This window comes from Saimiri boliviensis, chromosome 20, assembly GCF_048565385.1.
Source record: "Saimiri boliviensis isolate mSaiBol1 chromosome 20, mSaiBol1.pri, whole genome shotgun sequence".
Lineage (NCBI taxonomy): Eukaryota > Metazoa > Chordata > Mammalia > Primates > Cebidae > Saimiri > Saimiri boliviensis.
In genome coordinates, this window is record NC_133468.1 from 41,666,437 (window position 1) to 41,683,403 (window position 16,967).

A 16,967-nucleotide genomic window follows, 5' to 3' on the forward strand; every position below is an offset into this window, starting at 1 on the left:
CCACATGGCTGCCACAGCTTGGATTGCACTGCACTGGGTCTCAGCCCACAAGGGCTGCAGCAAGTACTGCCTGGTTACTGCTGATGTTTAGTCCAGGCCCAAGGGCCCTTTAGTCAGCAGGTGTTGAATCCTGCCAGAGCTGATAACCTTCCCTTCAAGGCAGTGTGTTCGCTTTTGTTCCAGGCTATGTCTAAGAACTGTCACCCAAAAACTAAGCCCTAGAATGGGGGCCTCAGCACTTACTCTGGTGCTCTGTTCTACTGTGGCTGAGATGATATCCAAGTTGCAGGACAGAGTCTTTACTCTTCTCTCCCCTCTCCTCAAGTAGAAAGAAATATTTTCTTCTGGAGCTGTGAACCGCACTGCCTGTGCCTGGGGTCAGGGGGATGCATGCACTCTCTTGGCCATCCCAGTTGGCATCTCACAAGGTCACATGCACTTCAAGCTTTCTGACTCTGAGCCTAGCAGAGCCCCGGGATTTGCCCAGGAATTGCAGTCCCAGTGGCTTAGACTGCCTTTCAAGTTTATTTAGATCCCCAGAGTGCTTTAGCCCATGGTGGTGGGGCTACCTGAAACTCAGGTTTTGACCACTAAAATGGACACTTTCTCTCAACTAGGCTAGTCCGAGTGCTCCCCCTGTGGCCACTGGCTGGACTCTGCCCCATGTTGCTTTCTGCTATGACAGGCAGCACTGAGTTTTACTGCATAGTCTCATAATCACTGCACTCTCCCTTTTGTAAGCACACAAATTCTCTCTCTCTGCCAAGCTGCACTTGCAGGGAATAGAGGAGGGGTCCTCTATTCTTTTTTTCTTTTTTACCCTCTTTAGTGCCTCTTGATGTGATGCTAAAACTTGGTACTGTAATCACTGCCCAGAGTTTTGGTTGTTATGAAGATGTTTCTTATTTGGATGGTCATTCTGCTTGGTTTTATCTGGGGGTTGGTTGCTGGAGGGTGCTATTTAGTCTCCACTTCCCCCTCTTCAGCTATGTTGTTTGAATTAAGTGCCACATGTGAGGCTAAGGTGAGCCCATGGTTAACCACCAGTGCTTTCAGATACATTTACAAGAGATGAGTGTACCTTTAGTTCCAAATGATGAAGATCATAGAGACTGCTCTACTGGGGTTTGGCAGGGGCAGATCAGTGCAGCCCATATTCCCATTGCTGCAGTAGAAATTGCTGGCATCTGTGGCAGAGAAGGGTAACTGAATGTTGGAAAGGGGAAACTCAAATTTTGCTTTTTATGTAGGAGTTTACTGGTTGTGAACCTCTCCTGTGATAAAGGACACGCAAAGGCAGTCTTTATCTGCAATTCTAGGTCTTTCTGCCTGTGGGTGTGGTGGTTTCAAGGGAAGGAGTTTTGCTGATGCTTCAAAGACATATTCTCAAGAAACAGGTGTAATTTATGCAGATAATCACACCCAGAAAAGGATCACAGGGAATTAGGAGAAAAAGAAAAAAATGGCTTATTCTGAAGTGAATGTGTCTCAGGTCGGAGATTGTGTCCACTTTTTTTCTGAAATATGTGTGTAGAACTTGCAACAGTTTACTTCTCAACTTATGATGATCTTGTCTAATCAGTTCAACTCCTTTTTCACCTTTTATTCTCATGATAGTCAAGGGGCTCTGAGAAATACTTTTTTTCTTATTTTATTTTATTTTATTTTTTTTTTGAGACGGAGTTTCGCTCTTGTTACCCAGGCTGGAGTGCAATGGCACGATCTCGGCTCACCGCAACCTCCGCCTCCTGGCTTCAGGCAATTCTCCTGCCTCAGCCTCCTGAGTAGCTGGGATTACAGGCACGCGCCACCATGCCCAGCTAATTTTTTGTATTTTTAGTAGAGACGGGGTTTCACCATGTTGGCCAGGATGGTCTCGATCTCTTGACCTTGTGATCCACCCGCCTCGGCCTCCCAAAGTGCTGGGATTACAGGCTTGAGCCACCGCGCCCGGCACTTTTTTTCTTATATATCAGAGCCTTCTCTCTATTCTCTATATTCCAGCTTTTAATAAGCCATGAAAAAATTGTCACCGTGAATTTATAACCTGCAACATTCCAAATGTTTCTTTTGTGGCTGACAAACATAGAAAACTGTGAATGCCCAAGATTCCTGTTTGAGATGGGATAGGTTCTTGGTTATCAGTGAAGAAAGAGATCATGTACTGTTTAGTTTTCATTAAATCTATGCAAAACTGCTTATAAAAATGCACGTTTAATGAGAATGGTATTTATCGCCCAGGATAAATCAGAAAGTTCTGAATAAAAAATAATTAGAAGAGACTCCCTGTCTAGGATGCTAAAGCAAGGAAATAAGAGAGGACACAAACAAACAGAAAAAAATTCCATGCTCATGGATAGAAAGAATGAATATTGTGAAAATGGCCACACTGCCCCAAGTAACTTATAAATTCAATGCTATTTTTCATCAACCTACCATTGACTTTCTTTGCAGAATTAGAAAACGACTACTTCAAATTTCACATGGAAGTAAAAAAAGAGCTCATATAGCCAAAGCAATCCTAAGCAAAAAGAACAAAGCTTGAGGCATCATGCTACCTGGCTTCAAATTATACTACAAGGCTACAGTAACAAAAACAGAATGGTACTGCTACCAAAATAGATATATAGACCTATGGACCAGAAAAGAGGCCTAAGAAATAACACCACACATCTACAATCATCTGATCTTTGACAAACCTGACAAAAACAAGAAATGGGGAACGGATTCTCTATTTAGTAAATGGTGCTGGGAAAACTGACTAGCCATATGCAGAAAACAGAAACTGGACCCCTTCCTTATACCTTGTACAAAAATTAACTCAAGATGGATTAGAGACTTAAACGTAAAACCATGAAAACCTAGGCAGTACTATGCAGGGCATAGACACGGAGAAAGACTTTATGACCAAAACACCAAAAGCTATGGCAACAAAAGCCAAAATTGGCAAATGGAGGACAGTGTGGTGATTCCTCAAGGACCTAGAAATAGTAATTCCATTTGACCCAGCAATCCCATTACTGGGTATATATCCCAAAGGATTATAAATCGTTCTGTTAAAGGACACATGCACGTGTATGTTCATAGCGGCACTGTTGACAATAGCAAAGACCTGGAACCAACCCAAATGTCCATCGACAACAGACTGGACAGGGAAAATGTGGCACATATACACCATGGAATACTGTGCAGCCATAAAATAGGATGAGTTCGTGTCCTTTGTAGAGACATGGATGGACCTGGAAACCATCATTCTCAGCAAACTGACACAAGAACAGAAAATCAAACACTGCATGTTCTCTCTCTTAAGCGGGTGTTAAACAATGAGAACACATGGACTCAGGGAGGGGAGCATCACACACTGGGGTCTGTTGGGGGTACCAAGGGAGGGACAGGGGGTGGGGAGGTCGGGGAGGGATAACATGGGGAGAAATGCCAGATGTAGGTGACAGGGGGATGGAGGCAGCAAACCACATTGACATGTGTACCTATGCAACAATCCTGCATAATCTGCACATGTACCCCAGAACCTATAGTACAATTTAAAAAAAGGAAACATGCTGGAGAGGATGTGGAGAAACAGGAACACTTTTACACTGTTCTTGGGAGTGTATATTAGTTCAACCATTGTGGAAGACAGTGTGGCAATTCCTCAAGGATCTGGAACCAGAAATACCATTTAACCCAGCAATCCCATTAGCGGGTATATACCCAAAGGATTATAAGTTGTTCTATAAGGACACATGCACATGTATGTTCATTGTAGCACTATTTACAATAGCAGACTTGGAACCAACCCTAATGCTCATCAATGATAGACTGGATAAAGAAAATATGGCACATATACACCATGGAATACTATGCAGCTATAAAAAAGAATGAGTTCATGTCCTTTGCAGGGACATGGATGAAGCTATCATTTTCAGCAAACTAACACAGGAACAGAAAACCAAACAGCATGTTCTTACTCATACGTGGGATTTGAACAATGAGAACACATGGACACAGGGAGGGGAACATCACATACCAGAGCCCGTCAGGAGATGCGGGGGAAAGAGGGTGGAGAGCATTATGACAAATACCTAATGCATTCGGGGCTTAAAACCTAAATGACGGGTCGATAGGTGCAGCAAGCCACCATGACACATGTATACCCACTTATCAAACCTGCATGTTCTGCACATGTATCCCAGAATTTAAAATTTTTTGAAATAAAGTTTAACCAAAAAAGAGTTAATATACATCATTAGAAATTCCAGAACATGGGAAGTATTTATAGCTTAAATTTTGCTTAAAACTGATGTTTCTTTATGACAAGACTCAGATTAAGTTGACCCTTTTTTGTGTTAATATTTATAATAGCACAGTAGTGCTGTATCCTTTGTTAATCAGCACATGTTACAAATATCTTTTAATAGAGTTGATCTTATTTACTTGGTAAATATGCTCTCTGACATTTTTTCACTCTAGAGTTGTTTTTCTCTTTGTTATTAATAGGTACTTTGAGGAGTTTGATCAAGTGTTATGCAAAAACAGGATTAAGTCACATTTAATCTGATAGCTCTTCTTTCTTCTTATTTTCTCTTTGCATGTAGCTTGCTCTGGAAAATGAAGCCTCTCATCTTTCTTTACTGGTCAAATAAGCTAAAAACCTATGCTGTGCCACTTACTGAATTTTTGACAAAATACTCTTCTTGGGCCAGAAGCAATGATACCACTAGCAAACTTCTTAGAAATCTGGAGACTCAGGCTTTACCCTAGATTTTCAGAGTCAAAAGCTATGTTTTAACAAGATGTCCTGTTTGTTGCTGTACACAATAAGGTTCCAGAAGTATCCTAACTCACCATGAAGTTTCCATATGGGAACTCTAGACAACTTATCTTGTATTATGTAAATACAGCATTAAGAAATGCACATACGTGTATTAATGCTCTTTATTTTATACTGTATTATCAAGAAAAGTGTTGCATATACACTGATTTTGTGATCTTACGCCATCTTTTCTCAGAGTTAAAGATACATTACAGCATATTTGTGTCCTACTGGAAGTATCCTACTGGATAACAGCAGTAACTCATAAAAGTCAGAACTACCTCTCTTCACTCTCGTTTTACCTGATGTCAAGTCAAGAATTCTTTCTATGGCCACTTGGTAAATATGCTTTGTTTTTCAGGGAGTGTTAACATTCAGGGATGTGGCCATAGAATTCTCCCCAGAAGAATGGGAATGCCTGGACTCTGCTCAGCAGCATTTGTATAGGGATGTGATGTTAGAGAACTACAGAAACCTGGTCTCCTTGGGTGAGAATAACTTCAATATACAACTCATATTCTACATTAAATATTTTATTGTTTTTTTGTTTTCTGTTTTGGAGGTTCTGCTTTGCATAAATGAGTTTCAGAATCCTGCTTCCAAAAGAAAAAAAATTGGGTATCTGTTGAGGTAGAAAGTATAACCTTGAAGATGTTTCATCTTAACATTAATCTTTCCCTTTTTTGAGCTCATCTGCATACCTCAGTCTAAATTAATGGTAATATCAGAAATTTAGTAGCGTTACACCTACTGTTACAGCAGTACAAATTTAGTACTGTTACACCTAAAAATGCAATTTTCACAACTGATTTTTGGTTCAGTATTACTGAGTAATAGAGTTAAGAACCCACAAATTTAAAATACTTTCTAAATATTCCAAAGTTTCTGTTAGGAAATAGATGGGAATTAATTTTCTACAGCCTCTATGATGTTCTCTCTTCTCTACTGAGCACAGTCATAGACTGGTAATCGGATTATCCTAGCAAGAGTCATGTTATTTTTTTCTAATAAAACAGGTCTTGCTATCTTTAAGCCAAACTTGATTACCTGTCTGGAGCAAAGAAAAGAGCCCTGGAATTTGAAGAAACAGGAGACAGTAGCCAAATACCCAGGTAGGTGGGAGTGAATGAAGCAAATGACACAAATGATGGTTCCTGATGTCAAGGAGGAAGCCAGACATTTTAACATGCTTCCAGAAGCTTTCCTCCTGTGGAAATCGTTTCTGAGAAGCCTTCATTTTTTTCATAGGGGCATTTTTTGGGTCATATTCTTGTGAATTTTCTAAGCACCGTACTTCCCCTTTAGTAGTGTGTGGGGTTTTTTTGTTTTGTTTTGTCTTTTTGTTTTTTGTTTTTGTTTTTTTTTTGAGTTTACAGTGATCATGAAAGTATTTTTCATGGCTTAAAAGAAAATGTGTGATTTGACTGCTTTTCCATTGCTCTGGGGGAAATAGCAATATCTGTATTTTTGAGAAACTCTATATTTTAAACCATTTTTTGAGTTCTCTTTTTGGATACTGTCTTTGTAAGTTTTGGTGATATTACAGTTTGGATCAGAAATCTCAGGAACACCACAAAAAAGATGTATGCTTCCTGGTTTATAATTTTCTATTCCATGGAGTCTTCAGATGTGATTTTACAGAAATTTATATATCAAAACACTAAGCGTCTCTGTAAATGAAACAAACTGCAAAACTGTGTTACTTCAAAGTGTTATTCTTTTCATATAAACAAATGTTGGTAAATATGGCCAAATTCCTCAACTGTAATATAGTTCAGTTTATCTACTTCATGTATTTATGAACTATACTGTGTCACTGGGGAGCTGAAAATGTTGCTGAGTACATATTAAACTCTCAATTTTAACTTTATTTTAAATGACATCATGTTGTAATTTTATTTAGTATAAAACTTACTATGACTGTCATTCATAAGTGTATATATAAATGTATATATATAAACATATATACAATCCCAGTAATGTGAATTTTTTCACAAAATATTGAATACCTATATATTGTATACAATGTATTAATTTTATATGTGTATACATAATGAACAAATACATACTTACCTTTTTTGTAGTGATAACAATTAAGATCTCAGCAGATTTTCAGCATACATAACAGTATTACTTTCTGTAGTCATAAAGCTATACCTTAGGTTACAATAACTTGTCTTATAACTGAAAATTTGTACTATTTGGACAATATATCCCACTTTCCCCACCCCCAGGGCCTGGCACTCACCTCTGTAATTTCTTCTTCTAGGAGTCCAACCTTCCTGTATTCGCCGTAGAAGTAAGATCATGCAGTATTTGCCTTTCTGTTTCTGTCATGTTCCACTTAGCATAATGTCATCTGGTCCATGTTGTAGAAATGTCAGGGTTTTATTATTTATTATGGCTGAATAATATTTTGTATATATGCTATGTTTTCTTTGGGCAGTCAGTTTTTACAAACACTTTAGATTGTTTTTTATATCTAATCAATTGTGAAAAATACCTCAGTGAACATGGAGGTGTAGGTATTTCTTTGAGATAGTTTATTGTATATACAGAAATTAGATAGCTGAATTGTATAGTAGTACTATTAAAAATTTTTCAAGCCGGGCGCGGTGGCTCAGGCCTGTAATCTCAGCACTTCGGGAGGCTGAGGCGGGTGGATCACGAGGTCGAGAGATTGAGACCATCCTGGTCAACATGGTGAAACCCCGTCTCTACTAAAAATACAAAAAACTAGCTGGGCGTGGTGGCGCGTGCCTGTAATCCCAGCTACTCAGGAGGCTGAGGCAGGAGAATTGCCTGAACCCAGGAGGCGGAGGTTGCGGTGAGCCGAGATCGCGCCATTGCACTCCAGCCTGGGTAACAAGAGCGAAACTCTCTCAAAAAAAAAAAAAAAAAAAAAAAATTTTCAAGGGAACCTGTATACTGGTTTTCATAATGTCACTAAAAAATAACCCATCTCCAAAGGTGTACAGCATTTCTTAAATATATTCTTGCCAATACTTCTTAAAAGTCTTCTTTTTGATACTAGCAATCCTCATAGGTATAAAGTCTCATTATGAATTTAATTTGCATCTGCCAGATTGGTGACATTGAACACCTTTCTATATACCTGTTGCCCAGTTGTATGTTTTCATTAGTAAATGTTTCTTTAGTCCTTGGCTTATTTTTAAATCTTATTTACTATTATTATTATAGTTGTTGTGTTTTATTTGTATGAGTTTCTTATATATTTTTGATACCATTTACTAGATATGGTTTTCTTGTTCTGTTTTTTTCTTGGTTGTGCAGAAGCATTTTAGTTTGATACACTTCAATTTGTTTATATTTGCTTTTATTGCTGTACTTTTGCTGTCATATCCAAAAATTCATTTTTTTTCCTCGCTTTTTTTTTTTTTTTTTTGAGACGGAGTTTCCCTCTTGTTACCCAGGCTGGAGTGCAATGGCGCGATCTCGGCTCATCGCAACCTCTGCCTCCTGGGTTCAGGCAATTCTCCTGCCTCAGCCTCCTGAGTAGCTGGAATTACAGGCACAAGCCACCATGCCCAGCTAATTTTTTTTTGTATTTTTAGTAGAGACGGGGTTTCACCATGTTGACCAGGATGGTCTCGATCTCTTGACCTCATGATCCACCCGCCTCAGCCTCCCAAAGTGCTGGGATTACAGGCTTGAGCCACCGCGCCCGGCTCAAAAATTCATTTTTAAGACCAATATTAAGGTTTCTATATTTTCTTTTAAGATTATTAAGAATTTATGTCATACATTAGAGTCCTCATTTTATATATAATTTTAAAATATAGTATAAGAAAAATGGTCAATTTTATTCTTTTACTGGGTATACAGTTTTCCCAGTCCCAAGCATGGAAGAGGCTGCACTTTCTGCATTGTGTGTTCTTGGTGCCAAAGGTTAGTTTGTCTTACATGGATGGATTTGTTTCTGGGCTCTCTGTTCTGCCCCACTGATACTGGTGTGCGTTTTTATGCGCAGATAATTTTATTTTGTTACAATAGTCTTCAAATGTAGTTTAAAATCAGGAAGTATAATGCCCCTAGCTTTGTTTTTAATCCTCAAAACTGCTTTGGCGATTCAGTTTCTTGTAATTTCATATACTTTCTTAAGATTGCATTTTCTATTACTTTGAAAATTTTAATGGACATTTATTGAATCTAAATTTTCTAATTTTGTAGACTGATTTCAGCAGGTTTAAATATTCTCTTGGGTCAGTTAGCTGATAGAACCCTTTTGCAGTGGAGAGGGGTTATATGTGGGTCACATGGTTGCTTCTTGGCCTGTTGTGGAGTTTGCCTACAGTTGGCTTATTACCAGTAGCCTGGGTAGTTGTTAATCTTCCCTTATTTCTGGGCAGACTGAATTGCCTTTAGGACTTTGATCTGTAGGGCCAGCTCTAGGGCAGTATTCTGCGGTAGGGTTGGTATATGGTGGGCCTGATATGAGGTCTATGGATGAGTGTATTTCTTACTGAGGCAGGATTTCCCCAGGTTGCTCTGTGGGAGCCTCGTTTGGCAGAACTGGCCACAAACTGTGACTATCAGTGCTGAAACTGAGTCACCTGAACTGTTTCAGAGAGCACAGGTCTGCAGACCTACCACTGTAACCACAAATAGGCATCTTTCTCTGGGTCTCTGGATGTGCAGAACCACTCCTAGACTATGGCCAGAAGGAGCTTGAGATGGTTATGAAGTCACTGCAGAATTTTGAGTGGAGTCAAAATAGGTGAACCATTTCTTGGTCTGTAGCCGAAACCAAGGGTTTTCAAGTTTGCCACCTGAATGAGAGCCTGCCTTTTAAAAATGACTCCAGTCAGTCTTTAGCTCTAGCAGGTTTTAAAACCCTCTCCCTGAAAAACAGAATTATTATTATAAAGGTCTCTTCTTTAAGAAGGGGTCTCACCATATCGCCCAGGCTGGTCTCAAACTCTTGGCCTAAAATGATTCTTCTTCCGCTTCAGCCTACCAAGTTGCTAGGTTTGCAGGTGGGAGTGACCATGTCTGTCAACATAATGGACTTAATGTAGTATTTCTTATAGGACTGTTCTAGCGGTAATTATGAACACCCTTAGTTTTCATATTTGAAAGTCTTTATTTTTTTATTTTTAAAGTAAATTTCTCCCAGATTGCATTACCTGACAAAGATGTCAAAATAATGATAATAAGTATGCTCAATAATAAAAATAGAATAAAAACAAAAAAAGAACACAGTAGAAATTATGCAGTTATTTTTTTTTTTCATTACCTTGAACTTTGGTAAGTTCTTAGTGAGTCTTTTTTTTCTTCAAATAACCTCTCTACGACTTTTCCTCTGCAGTCTTCTTCAAAGACTACTTTCATGAATATATTGGCCTCGTTAATGGTATCTAATAAAGTTACGTATACCATGTTGATGTTTTTCTTTTTTTTTTCTTATGACTCAGTATTTATAAATAATCTGTCTAGTTTTCTGGTTATTGTTTCTGGTCATTAATTCTGTTGTGATTCTACAAAATTTTTCAAGTTTTTTTGGTTCCACAATTTCTAGTAGTTTTTTTGTCTTCTATTTTTTTATTGAGCATACTTGATATTATTTTGACATCTTTGTCAAATAATGCAAAGATTTTTTCTTAAGAATTGAGTTTTGGAAATTTATTTCTTCAAGTGGGATATGTTTACTGTCTTTTTTTTTTTTAATGTTATGTGATCCTTTTTTTTTTTTTTTTTGAGACGGAGTTTCACTCTTGTTACCCAGGCTGGAGTGCAATGGCGCGATCTCGGCTCACCACAACCTCCGCCTCCTGGGTTCAGGCAATTCTCCTGCCTCAGCCTCCGGAGTAGCTGGGATTACAGGCACGCGCCACCATGCCCAGCTAAGTTTTTGCACCTTTAGTAGAGACGGGGTTTCACCATGTTGACCGGGATGGTCTCGATCTCTTGACCTCGTGATCCACTCGCCTCGGCCTCCCAAAGTGCTGGGATTACAGGCTTGAGCCACCGCGCCCGGCTATGTGATCCTTTTATAAAATTTGGAAAGCTAAAAACAGCCATCTAATTGAATATTTAAAGACTTGCTTAAATAGTGACTGTAGCAATGAGCCAGGCTCTAGATTGTTCAGTGCTTCACAAATGTGTTCTCAGTTGTGTTTTCTAGCAGATACAAACTGTAATTCTCATTACTCTATCATTTACATATTAAGGGAGACAGACTCTCTTAATTGGACAGTCTCCTATAATTTCAGAACTTTAAACAGACCCACTCACCGTTGTAGATCTCTTCTGAGAGTAATACTAGGAGTTGTGTTTTACTTAGCCCAGTTGCTGTTGAGGAAAGAAAGGTTGGTAAGTCTTTAAGCTAGACTTGGTTACCTTCTGCAGCATAGAAAATATTACTGGAACGTGAAAGGAGTGGACAGAATAGCCATACACTCAGATAGGTATGAATGGTTTAGCAGATAACACATGTGAAAGGTCCAAAGGTGAAGGAGAAAACAAGAGTTTAAAATGTGCATTTGGGAGACTGTTCTCCAACGAAATTGATTCTCGAAAAGCCTCTTACTGTCATGGAGGAAAATTTTTTGATGTATGTTTATCAGGCTTTTGAGTTTTCTAAGTCTTTCATCCATTTAATAATCTACTGGTGTATTCACAGTGAGAAACAGATTCCTCTTTTCATGCTGTGAGGATCTAAATAATCTAACTCCTCTTCTATTGCTTGGAGGGATCTGGAAAATTTGTGCAAATTTTTGGAGACCACTATGTTAAACTGTTTTTAAAAATCTGTGCCTTATGTTAGACATCTGTGAGAGGAGTAGGGGAGACATTGAGATTTGGTTAAGAGATTTGACAGAGGCCAGGGACAGATGTCATATGTTTTCTGTTTTATAATTTCCAGTCAATTGATCATACAAAAAATGAAAGAAATTTTATCAGAGCACAAACCATCTGCTTAAGTACAAGAAAATATAAACATTATTTTACTTCAAAGGTATCTTTTTCTTAGCAGGAACTAAGCTTAGAAATTTAAATGATGTATGACAAATGCCTCTACTTGTTGAATAGTTGATTTTATCTACTCACCTCACAATTCCTATAAACACGAATACCATAGATTACTTAGAACACTGTCTAGCATATAAATTCCAAATTGTTACCTATTTATTAATAACTTTTTATAATAATTTTATCTTCTTTACTACGAAGATTACTAGGGCTATGTCCTATATATTTTTTCTTTCTGATTTACTGTATATCAACTATGCCTGTAATTTCACAAGTTCTGAGGTAATGTGCTCAGATGTATATGTTATATAAAATGTGAATAAATAGGCACATCACATATATTAAAATTTTTGGTTTATATGTTTAAGTTTACTGCATACAAAAAGTTATTAGTATTTTTCTCAACTTTTCTCAAACCTTGTCTACATGATCATATAAATTTATTTCTAATTGTTCATTTTATTTTATACCATATTACACTGTATTTATGTTTATATTATTTAGTGATGTAATGCTTTCCTTTGCTTCCAAAGGTTGGCTTATTGCCTTTACATTTTGTGCAAAAATAGCAGTTGTATGTTAATGACATAATATGTCTAGTATTATTTAAATGTTCATTTCTTACTTTTTCATCAAAGCTTTTAATAAATGATTATAATGCATTTTCTATAAAATGTTACTGCTTTCACTGTATACTAGTGATTCAAACTTTATTGTCTTCAGTAGCAATGACATGAAATCAACCTAGTTGCCCATCAGTGGTGGACTGGATAAAGAATATGTGGTATCTATACACTACGAAATACTACATAGCCCCCTCAAATTTTGTTATTTGTAGCAACATTGATGCAACTGAAACCATTTTTTTAAGTAAATTAATGCAAAAACAGTCAAATACTGCATGTTCTTACTTAAAAGGGAGAGCTAAATATTGGGTATACATGCATATAAAGATGAAAACAACAGATGTTGGGGACTACTAGAGGAGGAAGGGAGGGAAGAGACAGGCCAGAAAAGCCACCTCTTGGGTACCACGCTATCTACCTGAGTAGTAGGGCCCAAACCTTAGCAGTACGTAACACACCCACGTAACAACCCGAGACATGTAGCCACTAAATCTATAGGAAAAGGTGAAATTAAACAAAGATGCCAAAATATGTTCTCTTTATAAATGTGCAGTCTGTTAAAATGCATGGCTATCTAGAATAATTACTTTTTAGTGTATATTATGTTGATTCAATATTTTTGGTTAATTTTTTTTTTGTTAAATTTTGTTCCACCATTTTAAATTTCACTGGCTCGTGTTTTAGAGTAGGCTATTTCACATCGTGTTTTTAGTTTTTATGTATTGTAATTTTGTATACCAATATTCAACTCTGTGCATTAAAACAATATTTGGACAGAAGTCAGATATGAATCAGCCTTATACATATTGCCAATATAATTATTCCTGTTTGCTCATGTAAATTTTTTTTTTTTTTTTTTGAGACGGAGTTTCGCTCTTGTTACCCAGGCTGGAGTGCAGTGGCGCGATCTCGGCTTACCGCAACCTCTGCCTCCTGGGTTCAGGCAATTCTCCTGCCTCAGCCTCCTGAGCAGCTGGGATTACAGGCACGCACCACCATGCCCAGCTAATTTTTTGTATTTTTAGTAGAGACGGGGTTTCACCATGTTGACCAGGTTGGTCTCGATCTCGACCTCGTGATCCACCCGCCTCGGCCTCCCAAAGTGCTGGGATTACAGGCTTGAGCCACCGCGCCCGGCCTTGCTCATGTAAATATTACCCCTATTTTATGACATGTATATTTGCTATTTTTTGGCTTGTTTTAGTAGTCAATGAATGTTTTATTCTCAATTTTAAAAATTACAAGGGCCAGACACGGTGGCTCACACCTGTAATCCCTGCACTTTGGAGGGTGAGACAGGTGGATCACCTAGGGTCAGAAGTTTCAGACCAGCCTGATCAGCATGGCAAAAGCCTGTCTCTAGTAAAAATACACAATTAGCTGGGTGTGGTAGTGCACACCTCTAATCCCAGCTACTCCCAGAGGCTGAGGCAGGAGAATTGTTTGAACTCGAAAGGTGGAAGTTGCAGTGAACCAAGATTGCACCACTGCACTCCAGCCTGGGCAACAAGAGCAAAACTCCATCTGGAAAAAAAAAAAGCATAGCAAAATTTGTAATCTTTAGTATTTTCAATTATATAGTTCAGCCTTGTTAAATATATTGACATTGTTAGCAACTTATCTTTAGAACATTCTTATTTTTGTAAAAGAAATATGCTATACAAATGAATCCACTACTCATTTTTCCCATTGTCTGATCCGTTACACACATCATTCTATTTTTAAGGATGTAACTACATTAGCTATTCTGTGTAAGTAGATTCATACAGTATTTTTTTGTGTGTGACTGGCATATTAAATTTAGCATGATATGTTCAAAATTTTTCTTTATTAGATTTCCTGCTTTTTAAAAGGTGATTAATATTCCATTTTTTTGGTATTTTAAATTATATTTATCCATTCATTTGGTAAGGAAAGTTTAAATTGCTTTTGGCTTTTGTGGATAATGCTGCAATATGGTGTGCAAATAACTCACTTGACCATATATTAAAGAGTTTATATCTGTACTGCATTCTGTTTTATTAATTTGATGTTCTACCTTTTTACCAGTACCAAAGTGCTTTGATTGGTGTAGGTTTGTTTTGTGTTTTATTAAGTGTAATCCTTTCAATATTTTTCTTCTTAAAGATTGTCAAGATTATCAGGCTTTTCATGGTCCTTTGAGATCTTAAGCAATTTTGTTGGATTTTTTTCTATTTTTGGAAATGGAAAATTTAAAATTGAAAAGGGTTGTGTTGAATGTGCGGGTCACTTTAAGCAGCATGGATGCCTTCACAATAATATGGTCTTCCAACCCTTGAAAAAGAGCATGCTGAAAAGTATGTTGTTTAATTTTTATATTTTTTGAATTTTTCTGCTTGTCTTCTGTTACTGATTTCTAGTTTTATTCTATTTAGGCCATAATTGTTTGTAAAATTTTAATTAAAACAAATTGCTAAGACTTGTTTTGTGGTGTCACAGGTAGTCCGTCTAGGAAAATGTTTGATGACCTGTTGGAAAGAAAGTGTATTCCACTGTCTGTATACATTTGTTAGGTATAATTATAGGGCATTCAAGTTTTTTGTTTCCATATTGATTTTCTGTCTCGCTTTATTATTACTGAAAGTGGGATATTGATGTATCCTTCCATTATTATATTGCTGTCTATTTCTGCTTCAATTCTGTCAATGTTTGCTTTATGTGTTTGGGAAAACTAATGTTGGACATATTTATAGGTTCTCAGTGAATGAACCCTCTTACTATAATTGAATGTCTTACTTGTGTCTTGTGAAGTTTGACTTAAAGTAAATTATATGAAATATGACAGCTTTTGACTTAATAAGCCTCTTCTCACTTGGTTAACACTTGCATGTATATTTTTCATCCTGCCATTTTCAGTCAGTTTTTTTTAGATCTGAAGTGAGTCTCTTGAAGATATAACATAGTTAGATCTTGATATAGATCATGATATATGGTTTTATTTTCATTTTGAAGGATACTTTTACTGGATATAGTATTCTTGCTTAGACATTTTTTTAGTGTTTTAACTGCCATCCTCCTCCCTTCTTGCCTGAAAGATTTATGTTTATAAATTTACTGGTAATCTTGTAGAAACATGCATATAAATAACATCATCTCCTTTTTCTTCCTGCATTTCAGATTCTCTTCTTGTCTGTGACTTTCAAAACATCGTTTATGTTGTGTGTTGTTAGAAATCTCTTTGTGTTAATCTTAGTTGAAATTTGCCGAGCTTCTTGATTTTCTTATAGGTTTTACTAATGTTGAAGTGCATGTTAGTCTTGTTTGGTACTTCTCCACAATTTGTGTGTGTGTGTGTGTGTGTGTGTGTGTGTGTGTGTGTGTGCGTTTTATCTTTTTATTGATGGTTTCATTTTTGTTATTTCATTTTGTTTTATTTCCATTTTACTTATTGAGCATGATTGAGATGGTAATTTTGATTTTTTAGGATTTAAAAGAGTAGATCTAGACTTTAATTCAGATTGTCTTAAGTAATTTTTACATCTCTTTTTAAAAAATAATTTCTATATATTCCTTTTTATCTTTGAACCATATTATCTTGATGTTTTGTATATGTTGTAATCTTAAGTTGCAATTTGTAGAATAAAAAACCACATGTCAAAATTTTTAAGTGGCTCTTCTATGGGGGAATATGATATCGATTTTTTAGGCTAGAGATTCTTGGAGTTTTTCAAGCTTGTTCTATGGATGTTTTTTCTGGGCTTATGTGTTTTTTAGTTAAAAAAGATTCCCCATTTTTAAAAATTCTTTTTTCTTTTCATTTTTTTCCTCTGATTCGGAGTTTCGCTCTTGTTGCCCAGACTGGAGTGCAATGGCACGTTCTTGGCTCAGCACAACCTCCACCTCCCAGGTTCAAGCAATTCTTCTGCCTCAGCCTCCAGAGTAGCTGGGATTACAGGTGCCTGGCACCATACCTGGCTAATTTTTGTATTTTTATTAGAAATGAGATTTTACCATGTTGATCTGGCTGGTCTTAAATTCTGATCTCAGGTGACCTGCCTGCCTCAGCCTCCCAAAGTACTGGGATTACAGGCATGAACCACCACTCCTGACCATTCCCCATGTTTCTTATTGAGATACTGTAGTCACTTGTTGTACCCATTATCTGTGTATGATACTAAAGTGTTTCTTCTCTTGTAATGGTCATTTACCTTTGGTCTCAACTGTCCAAAACTGTCAAAGTATACCACTTTTCCTTTCAACACTGTAATGGAATATAGTAATTAGTCTTTGGTAAGATCTCAAAAAGTCAGAAACATGGATACATGTGGCACTATTTTATTTTTGGAGGGGGATTACAGGAGTTGGGAGTCTATTTAAAGTCATCATGGGATGAAGAATGGCTGTGGTGGGTAAATATGAAATATTTTTATTACACTTTTACATGGTTCTTGGCATTTTGCTCATTTGGGGTGCTGTAAATGCTTAACTGGTTCTTAGACTTCTCACAAAGGTATTTTGGTCAATATATTTCTGTTAAGTTTATATGTTTATAAAGGAATTAGAACCTGTGGTAT

At 37.0% G+C, this 16,967-nt stretch overlaps 1 protein-coding gene across 2 annotated transcripts in view; it reads left to right on the forward strand.

The window, feature by feature from the left end:
• The window catches only part of ZNF736 (zinc finger protein 736), a 39,808-nt gene that overhangs the window by 8,510 nt on the left and 14,331 nt on the right, over positions 1 to 16,967 (forward strand). The window contains exons 2-4 of one of the 2 annotated variants that reach the window (XM_074390393.1): positions 5,175 to 5,301; positions 5,830 to 5,925; positions 7,083 to 7,491. In XM_074390393.1, coding sequence (XP_074246494.1) covers positions 5,175 to 5,301; positions 5,830 to 5,925; positions 7,083 to 7,225 — 366 coding nt within the window. In that variant the 3' untranslated portion in view covers positions 7,226 to 7,491. Of the gene's footprint in view, positions 1 to 5,174; positions 5,302 to 5,829; positions 5,926 to 7,082; positions 7,492 to 16,967 lie in introns of those variants that run through there. The other variant, XM_010332928.3, reaches the window with a different exon arrangement.